At 42.9% G+C, this 19,057-nt stretch overlaps 1 protein-coding gene across 2 annotated transcripts in view; it reads right to left on the reverse strand.

Moving 5' to 3' along the window:
• The window catches only part of BORCS5 (BLOC-1 related complex subunit 5), a 96,106-nt gene that overhangs the window by 17,283 nt on the left and 59,766 nt on the right, over window positions 1-19,057 (reverse strand). For both annotated transcript variants that reach the window (XM_068971674.1, XM_068971673.1), the window contains one exon: window positions 14,200-14,357. In XM_068971674.1, coding sequence (XP_068827775.1) covers window positions 14,200-14,357 — 158 coding nt within the window. The remainder of the gene's footprint in view (window positions 1-14,199; window positions 14,358-19,057) is intronic.

Below are 19,057 nucleotides of genomic sequence, written 5' to 3' on the forward strand. Positions count from 1 at the left end.
CTATGCTTGGGGAAAGAACCAGAGATACCCAAGATGAGACAGTGATGATGCTGATGATAATGTTTATACTAACATAATCTAGTCGACCTCAAGTGACACCAGAGTCTGTGCTCTTAAACACTGTGCCAGGTGACGTCTCCTGATATGCAAGCGCCTGGCATAGAGTCCAGAGGCCCATGTCATTGACACCTCAACTCCCCTACACAGACTCATGCCGTGAACACTTCCTCGGCACAAGGGGAAAAATGAGGCAGAGACCCCTTGTCCGGGCAGAGCAGGAGTGTTTTTAGACAGGCTGTTGGCATATCCAGAGAAGAATGGAGATGCACTGGGCAGAGACGGGAGCAGAGTCCAGCAGAAGGGAGCACACAGATGGCATGAAGTGAGAATGGAGACCAGAGGAACTCCCAAAGCGAGTGGATTCTGTGGCACACGACTGTGACAATTACAAGACAGAAACGCAGGTATGTGGTGACAGGGAGTCTCAGTCCCAGAAAAGATGAAAGAGAAAATGGCTGATTAAAGACTGAAATAATGCCATCTGCAGCAACATAGATGGACACAGAGGTTATCAAACTAAGTAAAGTTAGACAAAGAAAGATTAAATATACACACTACAATATATAAAGTAGATACACCTACTGTATAGCACCGGGGACTATACTCAATATTCTGTAATAACCTATTAGGGAAAAGAGTCGGAAAAAGAATATATATGTATGTATATGTATGTATAACGGAATCACTTTGCTGTACACTTGAAATTACTACAACATTGTTATCAACTATATTTTGATAAAAAATTAAAAAAAAAAACAAAAACAGCTGAGGTGTGCTAGGATGCTTCCCTGACAGCTCAGTTGGTAAAGAATCCACCTGCAATGCAGGAGACCTGGGTTTGTTCCCTGGGTTGGAAAGATCCCCTGGAGAAGGGGAAGGCTATCTAATCCAGTATTCTGGCCTAGAGAATTCCACAGACTGTATAGTTCATGGGGTTATGACTTTCACTTTCATTTTGTGCTAGGATGTGGGAATAAATCCCTACTAAACGCTATTTTAATTGTGCCACTAACGCTCATTCTTCTACAGTAACATCCTGTAAGAACCCCACTGGTGGTCTTGCTGCATTTTAAAGAAATGACTTTTACTCACTAAAAGAACTCTTTCATTTACACAGCTCCTTAGATTCCTGCAGAGAGCTTGCATCTTCACTGTCCCATTTGCTCTGGAATACAAGTTGCCTTAGTTTTCTGCAAGAGCAGCTCTAGCAATGGTTGGATACGTCCCTGGACAAGTGTCAAGCTCTCTACTCATGTGCAGAATGAGCCCTGGGGAGTGAGGCCAGGACAGCATCAAAAAATCTCATGATACTGGGATTACCCTGGTGGTCCAGTGGTTAAGACTCTGCGCTCCCACTACAGGGCACATGGGTTCGATCCCTGGTCAGGAAACTAAGATCCCATGTGCCACATGGCGAGGCTGAAAGAAAATAAAATGATGGAGCATTTAAAAAATTAAATTAAAAATATAAAAATCTCACAATACCAAAATACAGTCTGTCAACAGGGCAGAAAAAGGTTAACTGTTGTCTCAAGCTCTACGGACACTTCCTCAAGAAAACCTTTGAGAATCCTTGAGACCTGAAAGAATGTTTTTAAAAGGAGTTTGGCTCTAGAAGTGTCCTGCCAAGAAACAATAGAGACAGCAAATGAGCCTTTGGTTCAGGACATCCCAACCAGTGTGATAAAGAACAGACTGTTAATAGTGGATAGACTTAGGTACTGTGATTGTCATTGGTCGAAACACTTTTGATCACTTTTAGGTGTAGACAGTTGTGAGGAAGAGCCCTCCTGGCTTGCTCTGTGCTAGCCAAGAGGTCACTATATCAATGGTTCTCTCCTAATAAGACCTTCTGGGCCTACCCTACCTAAAATGTACACCCCACTGACATTTCAAATCCTTTTTCTTGCTTTCTATTTTGATTCTCGGCATTTTTCTTACATGTGATACGTAAAACTACTTTTTCCATCTTGTTTATTATCTGTTTCCTCAATGGAACGTTCAGGTCTATGAGGAAGGGAGTCTGTCTCTTTTGTTCAGCGATACATCCTTACCACCTGGAGCAGAGCCTGGCCCAGAGCTGAATGAGTTCAGAAATGAAGAGAACATGTAGAGGGTACATGCATAGAACATTCTGAAAAGCATATTCTATCGCAGTGAGTGAAAAAGCAGCAGCCAAGGAGACAGAACCCTGATAAGGCTCATATAAATGAGAAAGAGAGAAGAGAATTACTCTAAGTTGGGGAAAAAAATGCACATTCAAGATAGAGATTTATTAAAAAGGAAAACAAACCGAACCAGGCTAAAAGCAAATACTGGTCATCTGATCACTAAAGTTAGCAACCATGGCCAACTGTCATATTTCCTTCTAATCTTTTTTAAAAAGAGATTTAACATATCTGAAATCCTATTAACTATATAATATGTATTAATTTTTTCCACTTAATGATTTAACTGATGGCTTAATATCACTTGATTTTCACTGACAGGAGGACCTAAATCAAGTGAAATTTTCTTGGGAGCTTGGGGCCTTGCACCAACCCCTGTGAGTCTCAGAGTCAGAATGAAGATGCGTTTTGGAATTATAAGTTCAAAAATGGCACAGAGGGGCTTCCCTGGTGGCTCAGTGGTAAAGAATCCACCTGCCAATGCAGGAGACACGGGTTCAATCCCTGGTCTTGGAAGATCCCACACGCCTCAGAGCAACTAAGCCCATGCACCACAACTATTAAGCCTGTGCTCCAGAGCCCAGGAACTGCAGCTACTCAAGCCCAAGCGCTCTGGAGCCTGTGATCTGGAACAAGAGAAGCCACTGCGTCGAGAAGCCCGCACACGGCAAAGAAGAGCAGCCCCCGCTCACTGCAACGAGAGAAAAGCTCACACAGCAACAAAGACCCAGCACAGTCAAAAGTCAACCAAACCACCCTGGGCACACGACAGACTACATTTCCCAGCCTCCTCTGGAGTTGGCTGTGGCCATGTGACTGAGTTCCAAACAGAGTGACCTGCAACATTTCCAGGTCTGATCCAGGAGAACCTCACATCTGCGCTACTCCACTGTTTTCCCCTCCTGCCAACCGTAATGCTATCAGCAGTGTGGCCTTTGGATATGGCAGGGCCATAAAATGGGAGAAGCCTTGAATTCCTCACCCAATGGAGGAGTCACCTGCTAATCAGAAACATCCACCCTGAATATGAGCAAAAAATAAACTTCAGCGGCATTTGAGCCATTACACATTCTTGAGTCTATTTATAGCTGCAGTCTAGCCTACATTTACCTAATGCGTGTGCTGTGTGCTGAATCGCTCAGTCGTGTCCGTCTCTTTGTGACCCTTTGGACTGTAGCCTTCCAGGCTCGTCTCTCCATGGGATTTTCCAGGCAAGAATACTGGAGTAGGCTGCCACTCCCTCCTCCAGGGGATCTTCCTGACTCAGGGATCGAATTCACATCTCCCATGTCTCCTGCACTGGCAGGCGGGTTCTTTACCCCACTGAGCCATCAGGACATTTACCTAACAGAACTCTCATAATCTTTATTTTCTGTAACATAATAAGAAAGCTTATCAGTCACTATGACAAAGACATTGACACAGGTGAAGAATATACTAACTTGTTCATTTAACAAGCATTTATTAAATGTCTACCATGTGCCAGGCATGTGCTGAGCATCGCAGCAACATTCAAATGTATTAACACATTATTGATCGGGAGATTTTTGCAGAAACTAATGCCTGTGGCTGATGATTTATTTTGCAAGTGAAGACTGAAAGTCTCCAGTCAGTAATGTTTGGGTAACAAAAGACCTATTTATACATCTCTGGCCAATAATGTGTTACACTTCCTTATCTTTCTTCATGAAAGAGGCACAGGACAGGGACTGTCTTTCCCTGGTCCTACTTCCAGTTCTGTTACCATGTGCCCGGAATACTGCTCACCTGCTGGCTTACAGACTGCAGTTCCTCTGGCTTTCCTCACGAGAGAGGTGGCTGAGGGGCCTCCAATACCACCCATCCTCACAGGCTGGAACACGAGCTGGGGGAGAGAGTGGAGTGGGGCTCCAGCGCCTGGCCCGTGAGACCTGTGCTAGGAAAGCTGGCCGAGCCAGCTGTCCAGGGGCACGACTAGGGCCGCTGACCTGGAGGCAAACAGGGCTGCTGCTCACACATGCTTCACATCAGGACCCAGAGCCTGAATGGAGGGGAATCTCAAAGCAGTTGCATAATTGGGTTTTGCTCGGGTCTCGCCAAAGCACACAGGCCCACATTTCCAAGAGGCGAGTAATAAACTCGATTGGGCCTTCGTCCAGGATTTCTGCCTTTTGGCAGGCCAGCGCTGGTGCAGAGGAAGTAAGGGGCCAGGTCTGAGGAAGTGCTGTACAGCGTCCCTTACAGCCAGATACACCAGAATGTGCCCAATCCCTTAGCTGGATTTCCTGCCACGCAGGGGACCAGCTGTGTTTCTTACTGGCGAGAAAGGCTGCCCAAAGGACAAGAAGGGGGCACAACTCTGTCCCAAGGGCTCAACCTGAAATTCACACTAGGGTAGCTTGTTAGAAAGAAAGGAAATCTGGAACGTTCCAGAAATGCCTCGCCCTCAGCCTTTCAGCAAAAAGAAACCCAACATTTCAATGCTCTTGTCAAAATTTATAGCTTTAACCAATGCTGCCAAACCCATTTTATAATGTGAAGTCGAGCAAGCAGTGACCAATGCTAGGATATGTTTAAAAGCAGCAACAGGAATCTAACAGTGTTGTCACTGGGGGGACATTTGGTTCAAGGTGGCAGGCAAAGGGTAATATCCTCACCTGGCCAGCAGCTCACACAAAGCAGGCTTCTTGCTGAAGGGGCTCAGAGTGAATGCTAACACCAATTTGGACATGGATTCTCTGTGCAAACTGTGAGAAACTCACTTAACCTTGGTCAGCCTCTCCCCCAGCCCCATGGGAGGAAACATGGTACAGGAAGTCAGGTCAAATACTTGGAAAATGGCTCCAGCTGGGTCTCAAACATTACAGTATTGTCAACTGAAAGAAATCCCTGCCCAAGAACAGGAGCTCATTCCTTCCAACACTAGTTGAGAGCCTACAGCATGAAAAAGGAATAAAAAACTAACGATAAGGTTCTGTGGAAGTGGAATATAAGTAGTAAGGTAAAACAAAAAAAGAGGAGGGGAAATCAGAAAGATTCACCTTCTATTGTCTTAGTTATTAACTTGGAGAAAAAGCTTGGACAAATCCCCAATAAACTCAGGGACCCTTGGTTTTCAGTGTGCCATGAAAGGGCTGAATTAGAGAAATCTGAGGGTCTTTATAATCCCACCTAACCATATGGCCTAAGTGTCCATCTGAAAATGCTTCATTTGGATTAATGTTAAGAGAGCATGCTTTCAACACAGGTAACAATGAAACACACCGAGGCTACCAGAAGCAAGCAAGTACACAGAAACTGTAACAAAGTTAACCTAGTGGCTTCATCTCAGCTAGGAAGGTATTCTAAACCACGAACACATTCCCTCACTGACAGAAACTAGACTGGGGCAGAAACAAGATCCAGGTCAGTGACTGGGAGCCACTCAGCTGTCTCAACTATATCTTCCTTGGGGTTCCTTCCAGGTCTTTGCCACTGGCCTTCCTCCCCACGACCCCGGCCCCTGTGGAAAGCCCTTACATTAGGGGGATGCACGTTCCTTTCTCCCTTACCTTTCAGTAACCCCGATTTCAATGGAAGATGTGACCTAAAACTGAAAGTGTCTGCCTGCCAACCTGAATCCTTAACTAGAAATGATGAGATACCAACAGAAATCACTGGAACGATCAGAGGCAAGATATTCACAGCTTAGAGGCCGTAGACCACTCACGTGCCACGTCCAGCTTCACAGTTCCCATGGTCCACACTCCACAGGCACCGGTGTTTTACAGAGCAGAATAAACAGTTAAATTAACTACAAAGACACCAGACAGCACATGTCTGTGGCATGAAGGAAATCAGGCAGGGCTTGCAGACCGGGTTAAAAATGATCAGCTGTGCCTCTGTGTAGTTCTTTGTGATACTCAGGTTGTTGATAGTAATTTAAGATGAGTCAATATTTAGGCTGCTGCTGGTATCAGGAAAGTTCACACAGGCCAATTCAGAGCAGTAAGGTTAGGCTTTTCTCTCTCAGTCATTATTTTCTGTTATTTTTTTTCTATTAGTCATTATTTTTATTCAAAACAATAACAAGAGCTAATACCACAGTGTTTATTATACGGCAGACATGGTCCCACACTCTACACAGAGTAACTCATTTAACCCTCACCAGAATCTTTCTGAGGCAGACTACTACTTTTATACTCACGTAACAGAAGAGGAAACAGGCTTAGAAGAATCAAGTCGCAGGACTTCCCTGGTGGTCCAGCGGCCAAGATTCCGCACTCGCCGTGCAAGGGGAGAACCATCCCTGGTTGGGGAACTAGATCTCATGTACGTGTCAGAGCTGAGAGTTTGCATGTCACAACTAAAGATACCACGTGTCTCAACTAAGAGACATGTCTCAACTGGGCACAGCCAAATTTAAAAATAAGAAGAATCAAGTAACTTGCTCGAGGTCACACAGCTCATTAAAGGCAGTGGCAGGGTCTGAACGCGGGAATGAGGCTCTGGAGTTCGCACTTAGAACCATCACACAGAACTGCTCACAAAATCAAGGCCCGAGTTCTTCCCACCTCCGCTGAGCCCTCAGTAACTCCTGGATTCACAGCTGTGCTCCTACTCAACAGTCACTCTCAACAAACCCTCTCCTTCAGAAAAAATACACAGGCTCCTCAGGTGTGGCTGGTCTGTGCCCGGTGCCTTCTTTTTAAAAACCTGCCTAGTTCCCCCCATTCTTTCAAAACAAATGCCCCCAGGGCTCTTGCTACCTCAGGGGCCTCCCTCTCAGAATTCACCTTGTATCCTTTATCCACCACCTCTTTTCTCCTAACTCTTCACCCTCAACCCACTAGCCTGTTCTAATGTAATACCCACGAAAAAACCCCCCAAAAACCCAAATTTCATTTGATTTTCATCTGCTTTTAATTCCATAGTATCAATTTCTGCATCTGTGTAACAAGGGCCTTGGACCAGAAGCTCTCTCAGGTCCTTCCAGTTCTGACACCTGCTTCTTACTAGAGAGATTTCCTGGAACAAGTTTAGTTTCTCCACTGTCCCCCTGAAGCCCCGCGGTTAATCTTCTTCTGAGACTCTCAGCTGGTCCCATAGCTGGCAACACTCCCCTCTCTCCATTCATTTCCCAAATCCCAGTTTTCCTAGAAGACGTGACTTTAGCCTCACCCAATCCAGAATATTAGAATCTTGAACTCTCCAGGCCTTCGGCTGTGAACCACAACTGAGTACTCCACATCGACGGCACCAATCTTTCATCTTCGTTCCCTCGCCTAGATGAAGCTCTCAGCGAGCAGGGACCATATTACACTTCTCTATCACCCTTAAAGCCCCTCACTCTAGGTCAGATGACAACAGCTGCTTGGCCATGCTGGCTGGCTGGCTGAGGGTCATCCTGAAGCTACTAGGGAAACTAGTGGTCAATGGACAAGACTCTGGTGTGAAGGAAGACACCCCTAGCTTTCACTCCTCTCTGATAAAACAAATTCCCATCAACTTTTTATTCAAGAGCATCATCCAAATTTAGTAATAGGAAATCCCGGCTAACTTCTTGGTTTTCTTCTCTCTGAATCAGCAATGGTTACAGCCACATTTCCGTCTGAGCCAAACGGAAGTGATTCCAAGCGCTGCAGCTTTCAGAGCTTCTGGCTGATCCAGGTTCTACTTCCACTAATACACATTCTCCACGGTTATTAGGTTCCTTGACTTTTCCACACATATAGCATTATGTTACTTCCTTACACTTGCAACCCAATTTCCAGGAAACATCTGGAATAATACAAGCGAGCTGGTGTTTGATCAAAACGACATCCTCTGCTTTATTCCTTTGGAAGTGACTAATTTCAACCCTGGGGTTTGAAGTGAGTGCACACAGACACGTGTGTTTCAGGAGTTTGCACCAAGAGAGATGACACGTCTCCGCTGAAAACCTGCAAACTGTGCTCACCTCTCTGGCTCTAAGAGAGCTAACGAGGCACTCCTCGTACCGGGCCTGCTCTCTCTGCTTGGCAACAATTCTGGCCACTACTGATGGCTCAAAGTGAATTCCAAGGCTCCTAAAATGCAGAATTTTAAACTTAGTTTAACTGTTTTTTAATGAACGCTCCACAGCACTGGTGCTCAACCCTGGGTACTTGTGACAATTATCCAGAGGGTGTTCATGAACACCAAGGCCTGGCTTTCTCCCTCCCCCACCCACCTCCCTTCAACAGTTTCCATCTAACTGGTTTGGAGTGAAATCAACATGTCACTTAAAAGCATCTCAGCTATATTGCATGAATGAAGGTGATATTTTAAGTATGATAATGGTACTCTGGCTGTGTTTTCAAAAAGGAGTTTTTGTCAATGGAAAAACTGGTTTTAAAAAAAAATCTCCATTTAGTTAATGGTATTGTACCAATGTGAATTTCCTGGTTTTGTCATTGTGCTAAGGCTTTGTAAGATGCTCGCTTTAGACAAAGTAATGAGAAGCATATAAGGGATCCTCTGAATTATGTTTTGAACTGTTCTCTAAGTCTGAAAGTAATTCAAATTAAACAGTTTTTTAAAGGGGTCCTCTATTTTTAAAGACATATATGCTTAAATATTCATGAATGAAATAATATGCCTGAGATTTCCTACAAAACAGACCAGTTGGGGAGGTGGAAGGGAGTGAGTGGGGGTGTGGATGAAACAGGGGTCTTCACAAGTTGATGCCTGTAGTAGCCGGACAGGACAGGACAGTAGCAGTGAGGAGAGGAAAGGCCCCAGTATTTGTCTGCTTCAGTGTCTGTGTAAAGGTTTCCACCATATATACTGGAGTGAAAATTCCCAGGTGATTCTAACACTCACTCAGGCCCAAGAAACCACTCCGGAGTTAAGAGTGTGGTATGATGAACTCTGTCTGTCTGGTACTATCAACTACAAAATACTCTGCCTGGATCTTTGACAGTGAGCTAGTCACTTAATCTTTCTGTACCACATTTTCCTAAACCATGAAGTGACGGGTATGGAGTAGAGGACCCTATCAAAAAGACAGGAAACAGTAAAATGTTGATTTATTCTAAAATCTGAAAATTAATGACATAGTTAATTTCTAACACAGTCAAAAATGGTAAGGTCTTACGTCTACAGAAGCACTTCCCCAAGAAGGCTCTAAAAAACACCACTCCTGGGACTTCCCTGGGGGCCTGGTGGTTAAGAATTTGCCTTCCAATAGAGGAGACTCAGGTTCAATCCTTGGTCAAGGTACTAAAATCCCATTATCATTCAGGGCAATTGGGCCCACATGCTGCAGTGAGGAGCCTTCATGCTGGAATGAAGATCCTCCAAGATGCAACTAAGACCCAACGCAACCAAATAAATACTCTTGTTGTTTTGAGGGAGAGAGAAATCAGAGTGTGTGTGTACTGTGAAGATGCTAAAGATCAACTTAAAAAAAAAAGACTATTCATATAAGATGTTAACAGATGCTACCCAAGATAAGGGTTCCAAAATCAAATAAGTTTGAAAAGTGCTTATGTTCTTTACTATAACATTGCTAAGAACTTTTAATAAGATAATATGCATTGGGAAGGGATGGAACCAAAGCAAAAACAATACCCAGTTGTGGATGTGACTGGTGATAGAAGCAAGGTCCAATGCTGTAAAGAGCAATATTGCATAGGAACCTGGAATCTCAGGTCTATGAATCAAGGCAAATTGGAAGTGGTCAAACAGGAGATGGCAAGAGTGAACGTGGACATTCTAGGAATCAGCGAACTAAAATGGACTGGAATGGGTGTATTTAACTCAGATGACCATTATATCTACTACTGCGGGCAGGAATCCCTCAGAAGAAATGGAGTAGCCATCACGGTCAACAAAAGAGTCCGAAATGCAGTACTTGGATGCAATCTCAAAAATGACAGAATGATCTCTGTTTGTTTCCAAGGCAAACCATTCAATATCACAGTAATCCAAGTCTATGCCCCAACCAGTAACGCTGAAGAAGCTGAAGTTGAACAGTTCTATGAAGACCTACAAGACCTTTTAGAACTAACACCCAAAAAAGATGTCCTTTTCATTATAGGGGACTGAAATGCAAAAGTAGGAAGTCAAGAAACACCTGGCGTAACAGGCAAATTTGGCCTTGGAATGCAGAATGAAGCAGGACAAAGACTAATAGAGTTTTGCCAAGAAAATGCACTGGTCATAGCAAACACCCTCTTCCAACAACACAAGAGAAGACTCTACACATGGACATCACCAGATGGTCAACACTGAAATCAGACTGATTATATTCTCTGCAGCCAAAGATGGAGAAGCTCTATACAGTCAACAAAAACAAGACCAGGAGCTGCCTGTGGCTCAGATCATGAACTCCTTATTACCAAATTCAGACTGAAATTGAAGAAAGTAGGGAAAAGCGCTAGACCATTCAGGTATGACCTCAATCAAATCCCTTATGATTATACAGTGGAAGTGAGAAATAGATTTAAGGGCCTAGATCTGATAGATAGAGTGCCTGATGAACTATGGACAGAGGTTCGTGACACTGTACAGGAGACAGGGATCAAGACCATCCCCATGGAAAAGAAATGCAAAAAAGCAAAATGGCTGTCTGGGGAAGCCTTACAAATAGCTGTGAAAAGAAGAGAAGCGAAAAGCCAAGGAGAAAAGGAAAGATATAAGCATTTGAATGCAGAGTTCCAAAGAATAGCAAGGAGAGAGAAGAAAGCCTTCCTTGCGATCAATGCAAAGAAATAGAGGAAAACAACAGAATGGGAAAGACTAGAGATCTCTTCAAGAAAATTAGAGATACCAAAGGAATACTTCATGCAAAGACGGGCTCAATAAAGGACAGAAATGGTATGGACCTAACAGAAGCAGGAGATATTAAGAAGAGGTGGCAAGAATACACAGAAGAACTGTACAAAAAAGATCTTCATGACCCAGATAATCACGATGGTGTGATCACTCATCTAGAACCAGACATCTTGGAATGTGAAGTCAAGTAGGCCTTAGAAAGCATCACTACAAACAAAGCTAGTGGAGGTGATGGAATTCCAGCTGAGCTGTTTCAAATCCTGAAAGATGATGCTGTGAAAGTGCTGCACTCAATATGCCAGCAAATTTGGAAAACTCAGCAGTGGCCACAGGACTGGAAAAGGTCAGTTTTCATTCCAATCCCAAAGAAAGGCAATGCCAAAGAATGCTCAGACTACCACATAATTGCACTCATCTCACATGCTAGTAAAGTAATGCTCAACATTCTCCAAGCCAGGCTTCAGCAATACATGAACCGTGAACTCCCTGATGTTCAAGCTGGATTTAGAAAAGGCAGAGGAACCAGAGATCAAATTGCCAACATCCGCTGGATCATGGAAAAAACAAAAGAGTTCCAGAAAAACATCTATTTCTGCTTTATTGACTATGCCAAAGCCTTTGACTGTGTGGATCACAATCAACTGTGGAAAATTCTTCAAGAGATGAGAATACCAGACCACCTAACCTGCCTCTTGAGAAATCTGTATGCAGGTCAGGAAGCAACAGTTAGAACTGGACATGGAACAACAGACTGGTTCCCAATAGGAAAAAGAGTACGTCAAGGCTGCATATTGTCACCCTGCTTATTTAACTTATATGCAGAGTACATCATGAAAAACGCTGGACTGGAAGAAACACAAGCTGGAATCAAAATTGCCCGGAGAAATATCAATAACCTCAGATATGCAGATGACACCACCCTTATGGCAGAAAGTGAAGAGGAACTAAAAAAACCTCTTGATGAAAGTAAAAGAGGAAAGTGAAAAAGTTGGCTTAAAGCTCAACATTCAGAAAACGAAGATCATGGCATCCGGTCCCATCACTCCATGGGAAATAGATGGAGAAACAGTGGAAACAGTGTCAGACTTTATTTTGGGGGCTCCAAAATCACTGCAGATGGTGACTGCAGGCATGAAATTAAAAGATGCTTACTCCTTGGAAGAAAAGTTATGACCAGCCTAGATAGCATATTCAAAAGCAGAGACATTACTTTGCCAACAAAAGTCTGTCTAGTCAAGGCTATGGTTTTTCCTGTGGTCATGTATGGATGTGAGAGTTGGACTGTGAAGAAGGCTGAGCGCTGAAGAATTGATGCTTTTGAACTATGGTGTTGGAGAAGACTCTTGAGAGTCCCTAGGACTGCAAGGAGATCCAACCAGTCCATTCTGAAGGAGATCAGCCCTGGGATTTCTTTGGAAGGAATGATGCTAAAGCTGAAACTCCAGTACTTTGGCCACCTCATGTGAAGAGTTGACTCATTGGAAAAGACTCTGATGCTGGGAGGGATTGGGGGCAGGAGGAGAAGGGGACGGCAGAGGATGAGATGGCTGGATGCATCACTGACTTGATGGACGTGAGTCTGAGTGAACTCCAGGAGTTGGTGATGGACAGGGAACCCTGGCGTGCTGCGATTCATGGGGTCGCAAAGAGTTGAGGGACTGAACTGAACTGAACTGAACTGATGTATTGGGACTTTCTGAGGATGGTAATAAAATACGCAAGAAGTCTGGCCTTCTTTGTATGGAACCAGTTTTACAGAACTTATCTTGGAAAATAATGCTCTAGATGAGTGTTCCCAAATCCCATGTAATGGAGACTCGCGTTCGTATCATTCAATAAGTTGATTAAAATAATGATTCACAGACCACATGCTAGGCCTACTGGAGAGGAGAGAATTCAACACTAAAACAAAAAAATCCAAGTGATTCTAATGCACAGTCCTGTTTGGAACTTCCAAGTTCTGCCGACCATAATGTAGTAAAATAAGTCTAATATCGAAAAGGCCACATGCAAGCTGATCAATAAAAAAGGTCATATTTAATACTTTTCCATATAAAAGTCATTAGTCCATAAGAAAAGCATATATGCACACAACATTCCATGGAGAGTAAACAGTAAAATAATGGAGGTGTCAGCACATTTACATCTATCAGCAGAGCTAAAAACTACTCTGTCCCCTCAAGGATGCAGTGCTTCTGTTACTAACTGGTTAATCTGCAGTGATTCTCCACTTTCTCCCTGTGTGTTTCCTCCTGTCCATCTTCTCCTGCCAGAGTTAATGACCAGGACCAATTTGGTAAACGCCAGGAAATGCCATTCACATAGGTGGTTTCTCCAAGTTACAGCTCCTTACCTTTTCTTTATATGACATCACTTCAAGGTATCAGAAGAGAAATTCCTTCTTGATTGAAAATTTTTGTAAACATACTTACTTATACCTTGGTGCTCCCAGAGCTGTGTGATGTGCTGGCCCAGTCAATGATATATTTAAATGTTTGAAAGAAGAATCCACTTCTTGTTATTCATAATTACTTAACATGTGTACCACACACTCTTTCATTTACTAAGTACTTTCACGTGAATTATCTTGTGTCTTTCTTCACAAAAACCCTGTGGGTTAAGTAGGCACAACTGTTTTTATCTGACCAATAAGAACCACTGAGCTCTTCCTGCTGACACAGTGAAAAATATAATGGAGGAAGATGTCAGATGCTTTGCTCCCAAAGAACTGATACTCGACTGGAGTACGTATCAGTTCTCAGTATCAGTATATAAAATATAAACGACACACAGCAAAGAGCTGAAGCGTCAGTCAAAGCAAATTAGTATGGCAGGACTTCACACATACTAACAACAGTTAACACATACTGAGCAATTTAATCTTCACTCAACCCTTCTGGAAGGTTATTACTATTAGACCCATTTTTCTTATGAGGAAACTGAGACCAAGAGAAGGGAGGTAACCTTCCCAAGCAAATAAATGGAGAACCAGGATTCAAACTTCAGGTTAGTCTACTCCACAGATCACTATTTTCTATCACCACATTTTACTGCTGGGAAAGACAATGTTCCCAAAGTCATGGGGACAAATGTCAAGACGTCGAAACAGAAAACGACTACCTCCCAAGAAAGTGGGGTCAGTGGTGCTACAACCCAGGAGTCACAGGGAATCACAAGACTGAGTCAGCCATGCTACTTTCTCGCGATCCATTACCTCTTTGATTCGTTTCACCAAAGCGTTCTGGTCGAAAGCCACGGCCTCGGCGCACTGATGGAGGTGGTCCTGGTAGCGGAGACAGAGCTGCAGCACTTGCTGCGAGTCCAGTTTCTCCAGTTTGGCATTTGTTGGGGAAGTCTGGCCACTCAACAGCCCTTCAAAGCAGAAAAAAAGAAAAAAGAATGAAATGAAAAATTACTAGTAAACTTGTGAATAAAGTAGTTTAATAACAAGTTCACGGAAGATAGAGTAAGAGGTTTAAACTTAACCTTGCATCTATTGTCGTGTGCTAGTGACAATCACAGAACTATCATTTACGGAGTGTCTAGTAGGAACCAAGCACTTGGCAAAGTGCCTCCTGGGCATTATTTTTCAGACTTATAATTGCCCAGGAAAGTAAATGACCATTAGCTGCATTTTACAAGTGAGGAACCCAAGATACAGAGAGGTTAAGTAACTTACCTAAAGTCACACAGTAAGTGGTTTCTATGAGACACAGCACCTGACCTTATGGCACTATTTTAAGATATTAAGAATATAAATCCCTTCTTGACCAAAAGAACTTTAAAACGGTTGTCTGAGAAACAGAAGAAAAAATATATAAGGAAACTGTTAGGAGGAAATACAAACATGAAGACATTTAAAACCTGAGCAGGATGTCCACTAACATACCATGAGCCTCATCCTTTACATTTTCTTCCAACATCAGTTTAGCTGGATAACTATTAAATTCCCTTAAATTTGAACAGGACATTATTTTTCAAAGCCTTTCACACAGAATTACCTTACCTTTCTTTAAGGTGTATAGACCAGGATAACATTTACAAAACACGAAATATCAGTTAAAGAGCTTAAATGACATACTAAGGGTCACACAACAAAGTCCTGACCAGAACTCAAGTCCCCTGCTTTCTGATCAAGTGCCTCCTTCCAACTCAAAGGTTCACAAACTTTTTGGTGTCAGGGCACTTTGATCCTCCCAGAAATTATCGAGGACCCCAAAGCACTTGTGTATGTAGTTTAAAGCAATATTCAAAGCTGTTAAAAATTAAAACTGAGCAGAGGGAGGAGAAGGTGAGAATCGAGAGTAGTACTGAAACATATGCATTACCATATGTAAAACAGATAGCCAGTTAGAAGTTGCTGGTGTAACTCAGGGAGCTCAATCTGGTGCTCTGTGACAACCCAGAGGGGTGGGATGGGGTGGGAGAAAAGAGGGAGGGGACATATGTATACCTATGGCTGATTCATGTTGCTGTATGGCAGAAACCAACACATCACTGTAAAGCAAATGTCCTCCGATTAAAAAGTGAAAAAAAAAAAACCCAGAAAATTCTTGAACACTTATCATTTTTAAAAATAATATTACTCAGCTATTAAAAAGAATGCATTTGAAACAGTTCTAATGAGGTAGATGAAACTGGAGCCTATTATACAGAGTGAAATAAGTCAGAAAGAAAAACACCAATACAGTATATTAATGCATATATACGGAATTTAGAAAGATGGTAATGATGACCCTATATGCAAGACAGCAAAAGGGACACAAATATAAAGAACTGACTTTTGGACTCTGTGGGAGAAGGCGAGGGTAGGATGATTTGAGAGAATAGCACTGAAACATGTATATTAACATATGTGAACAGAGCACCAGTCCAAGTTCGATGCCTGAAACAGGGCACTCAAAGTCAGTGCACCGGGACACCCTGAGGGATGGGATGGGGAGGGAGCTGGGAGGGGGGTTCAGGATGCGGGACCCATGTCCACCCGTGGCTAATTCACATCAATGTATGGCAAAAACCACTACAGTACTGTAAAGTAATTAGCCTCTAGTTAAAATAAATAAATTAATAATAATAATAACCCCATATGTGTTAATGTAAATAATGTTTTTTAAAGGATATAACTACTTTCTCAAACAAAGAAGTGAGAAGAGCGGCATTCATTTACATTTTTGTAAGTCTTTTCACTGTCTTGGCTTCATAGCAAACAGCTAGAGTCTCAGACCTGCTTCTGCATTTAATATGTTGCTATTTTACATCATGAAGCCTCTGAAAAACTCTACTGTACACTTTTGTAAGAGGATGAGAGTAATTAACAATCATCTAGGTATTACTGTGAAAGTGGTTTTGACCTCTGAGAATTTCTACTGGGAGCCTGGGGATCTCACGGACCCCCTTCCACTCCCAGAGTGGTACACTCACACCACAGCCAATGGCACAGCGCAGATCCGAAATAAACATGACAGGCACACGCACTGGGCACTGTCAGGATGGACTCGTGCACCCAAGCTTGTCTTGGGAAGCCTTCCCCACTGCTGCCTCCCAACCACCAATGTCAAACCTCCACTGGTTCTGAGGAACTGGGCCGTAAGCCAAGTTCTTCATCCCCTAAAGAAGCTGGAGGCTGGCTGACCCGATGGAGCTGTTCCAGAGAATTCTCTCAGCTCCTCCTCTGGCCTGACAGCAGAGTGCGCGCTGTACCCCGCAGGGCCCTGCTCCCCCACCTCCACTGCCGACCCTTGGACAGCCTGGAGCTCCTCAGAGCCTGCCTCCCCATAGGAGCTTTTGACAGGGTTGACTTTGGCAGAAATAAGGATTTATGTTTTAGATCTGACGTTTTTATTGAGATCCTGTGTACAAGATCTTGTGTATTCCTTTACCTAGCTTCTCCCAAAGGCAACATTTTGCAAAGCTATAATACAGTATCACAGTCAGGACACTGACATGGGTAGGACCCACTGATCTGCTCAGATATCCCCACTTTACCTGGACGTGTGTTTAGCTCTGTACAGTTTTTTCATATGCGTAGGTTTGGGTATCACTACCACAGTCAGATATGGAGCCATTCCAACACCACAAGTTCTGTTGCTTTTTATAACCACAACTACCCCTCTTCCATCCTCAGCTCCAACAAACACTAATCTGTTCACCATTTCTAAAATTTTGCCATTTCAAAAATGTTCAAAAAGGGAAAAATCCAAAATGTAACCGTTTGGGATTGACTTTTTTCAGTTAACATAATCCCTCAGAGATTCATTTACTTGCTGCATGTATCAGTAGTTTGTTCATTTTAATTTCTGAGTAGTCCTCCATGGTATGTATCACCCAGAGTTTGGTTAACTATTCATTTGGGACATTTGGGTTGTTTCCAGTTTGAGGCTATGACAAAACAAAGATGCTATGGACAGTCTCTGGGATGAATGCCCAAGAGTACAACTGCAAAACAAAACAAAGGGTACAGTCAGCAAAGACAAGACCGGGAGCTGACTGGGGCTCAGATCATGAACCCTTATTGCAAAATTCAGACTTAAATTGAAGAAAGTAGGGAAAACCACTAGACCATTCAGGTGTAACCTAAATCAAATCCCTTACACTTATACAGTAGAAGTGAGAAATAGATTCAAGGGATTAGATCTGATAGACAGAGTGCCTGAAGAACTATGAACAGAGGTTCGTAACACTCTACAGAAGGTGGTGATCAAAACCATCTGCAAGAAGAAATGCAAAAAGGCTAACTGGTTGTCTGATGAGGCCTTACAAATAGCTGAGAAAAGAAGAGAAGCGAAAGGAAGAGGAGAAAAGGAAAGATATACCCATCTGAATGCAGCATTCCAAAGAATAGCAAGGAGACATAAGAAAGCCTTCCCATGAACAACGTAAAGAAATAGAGGAAAACAACAGAATGGGAAAGACTAGAGATCTCTTCAAGAAAGTCAGAGATACCAAGGGAACATTTCATCCAAAGATTGGCACAATAAAGGACAGAAATGGTGTGGACCTAACAGAAGCAGAAGATGTTAAGAAGAGGTGGCAAGAATACACAGAAGAACTATACAAAAAAAACTCTTAAATGACCCAGATAACCATAAATGGTGTGGTCACTCACCTAGACTAGTCATCTTGGAGTGAGAAGTCAAATGGGTCTTAGGAAGCATCACTGCAAACAAAGCTAGTGGGGTTGATGGAATTCCAACCGAACTATTTCAAATCCTACAAGACAATGCTGTGAAAGTGCTGCACTCAACATGCCAGAAAATATGGAAAACTCACCAGTGGCCAAAGGACTGGAAAAGATGTTTTCATTTCAATCCCAAAGAAAGTCAATGCCAAAGAATGTTCAAACTACCACAAAATTGCACTCACTTCACGTTAGCAAAATTCTCCAAGCCAGGCTTCAACAGTACATGAACCAAGAATTTCCAGATGTTCAAGCTACATTTAGAAAAGACAGTGGAATCAGGAACCAGTGGAATTGCCAACATCCGTTAAATCATCAAGAAAGCAAGAGAATTCCAGAAAAACATCTACTTCTGCTTCACTGACTACACTAACACCTTTGACTGTGGGAATCACAACAAACTGGAAAACTCTTTAAAGAGATGGGAATACCAGATCACCTGACCTGCCTCCTGCGAAACCTGTATGTAGGTCAAGAAGCAACAGATAGAACTGGACATGAACAATGGACCTGTTCAAAATTGAGAAAGGAGTACGTCAAGGCTGTATATTGTCACTGTTTATTTAACTTCTATGCAGAGTACATCATGTGAAATGCCAGGCTGGATGAAGCATGAAATGGAATCAAGATTCTCAGGAGAAATATCAATAACCTCTGATATGCAAATGACACCACCCTTATGGCAGAAAGTGAAGAACTAAAGGGCCTCTCGATGAAAGTGAAAGAGGAGAGTGAAAAAGCTGGCTTAAAACTCAACATTCAAAATACAAAGATCATGGCATCCAGTCCCATCACTTCATGGCAAATAGATGGGGAAACAGAAGAAACAGTGACAGACTTTATTTTCTGGGGCTCCAAAATCACTGCAGATGGTGACTGCAGCCATGAAATTAAA

Source organism: Capricornis sumatraensis, chromosome 4 (assembly GCF_032405125.1).
Source record: "Capricornis sumatraensis isolate serow.1 chromosome 4, serow.2, whole genome shotgun sequence".
Taxonomy (NCBI): Eukaryota; Metazoa; Chordata; class Mammalia; order Artiodactyla; family Bovidae; genus Capricornis; species Capricornis sumatraensis.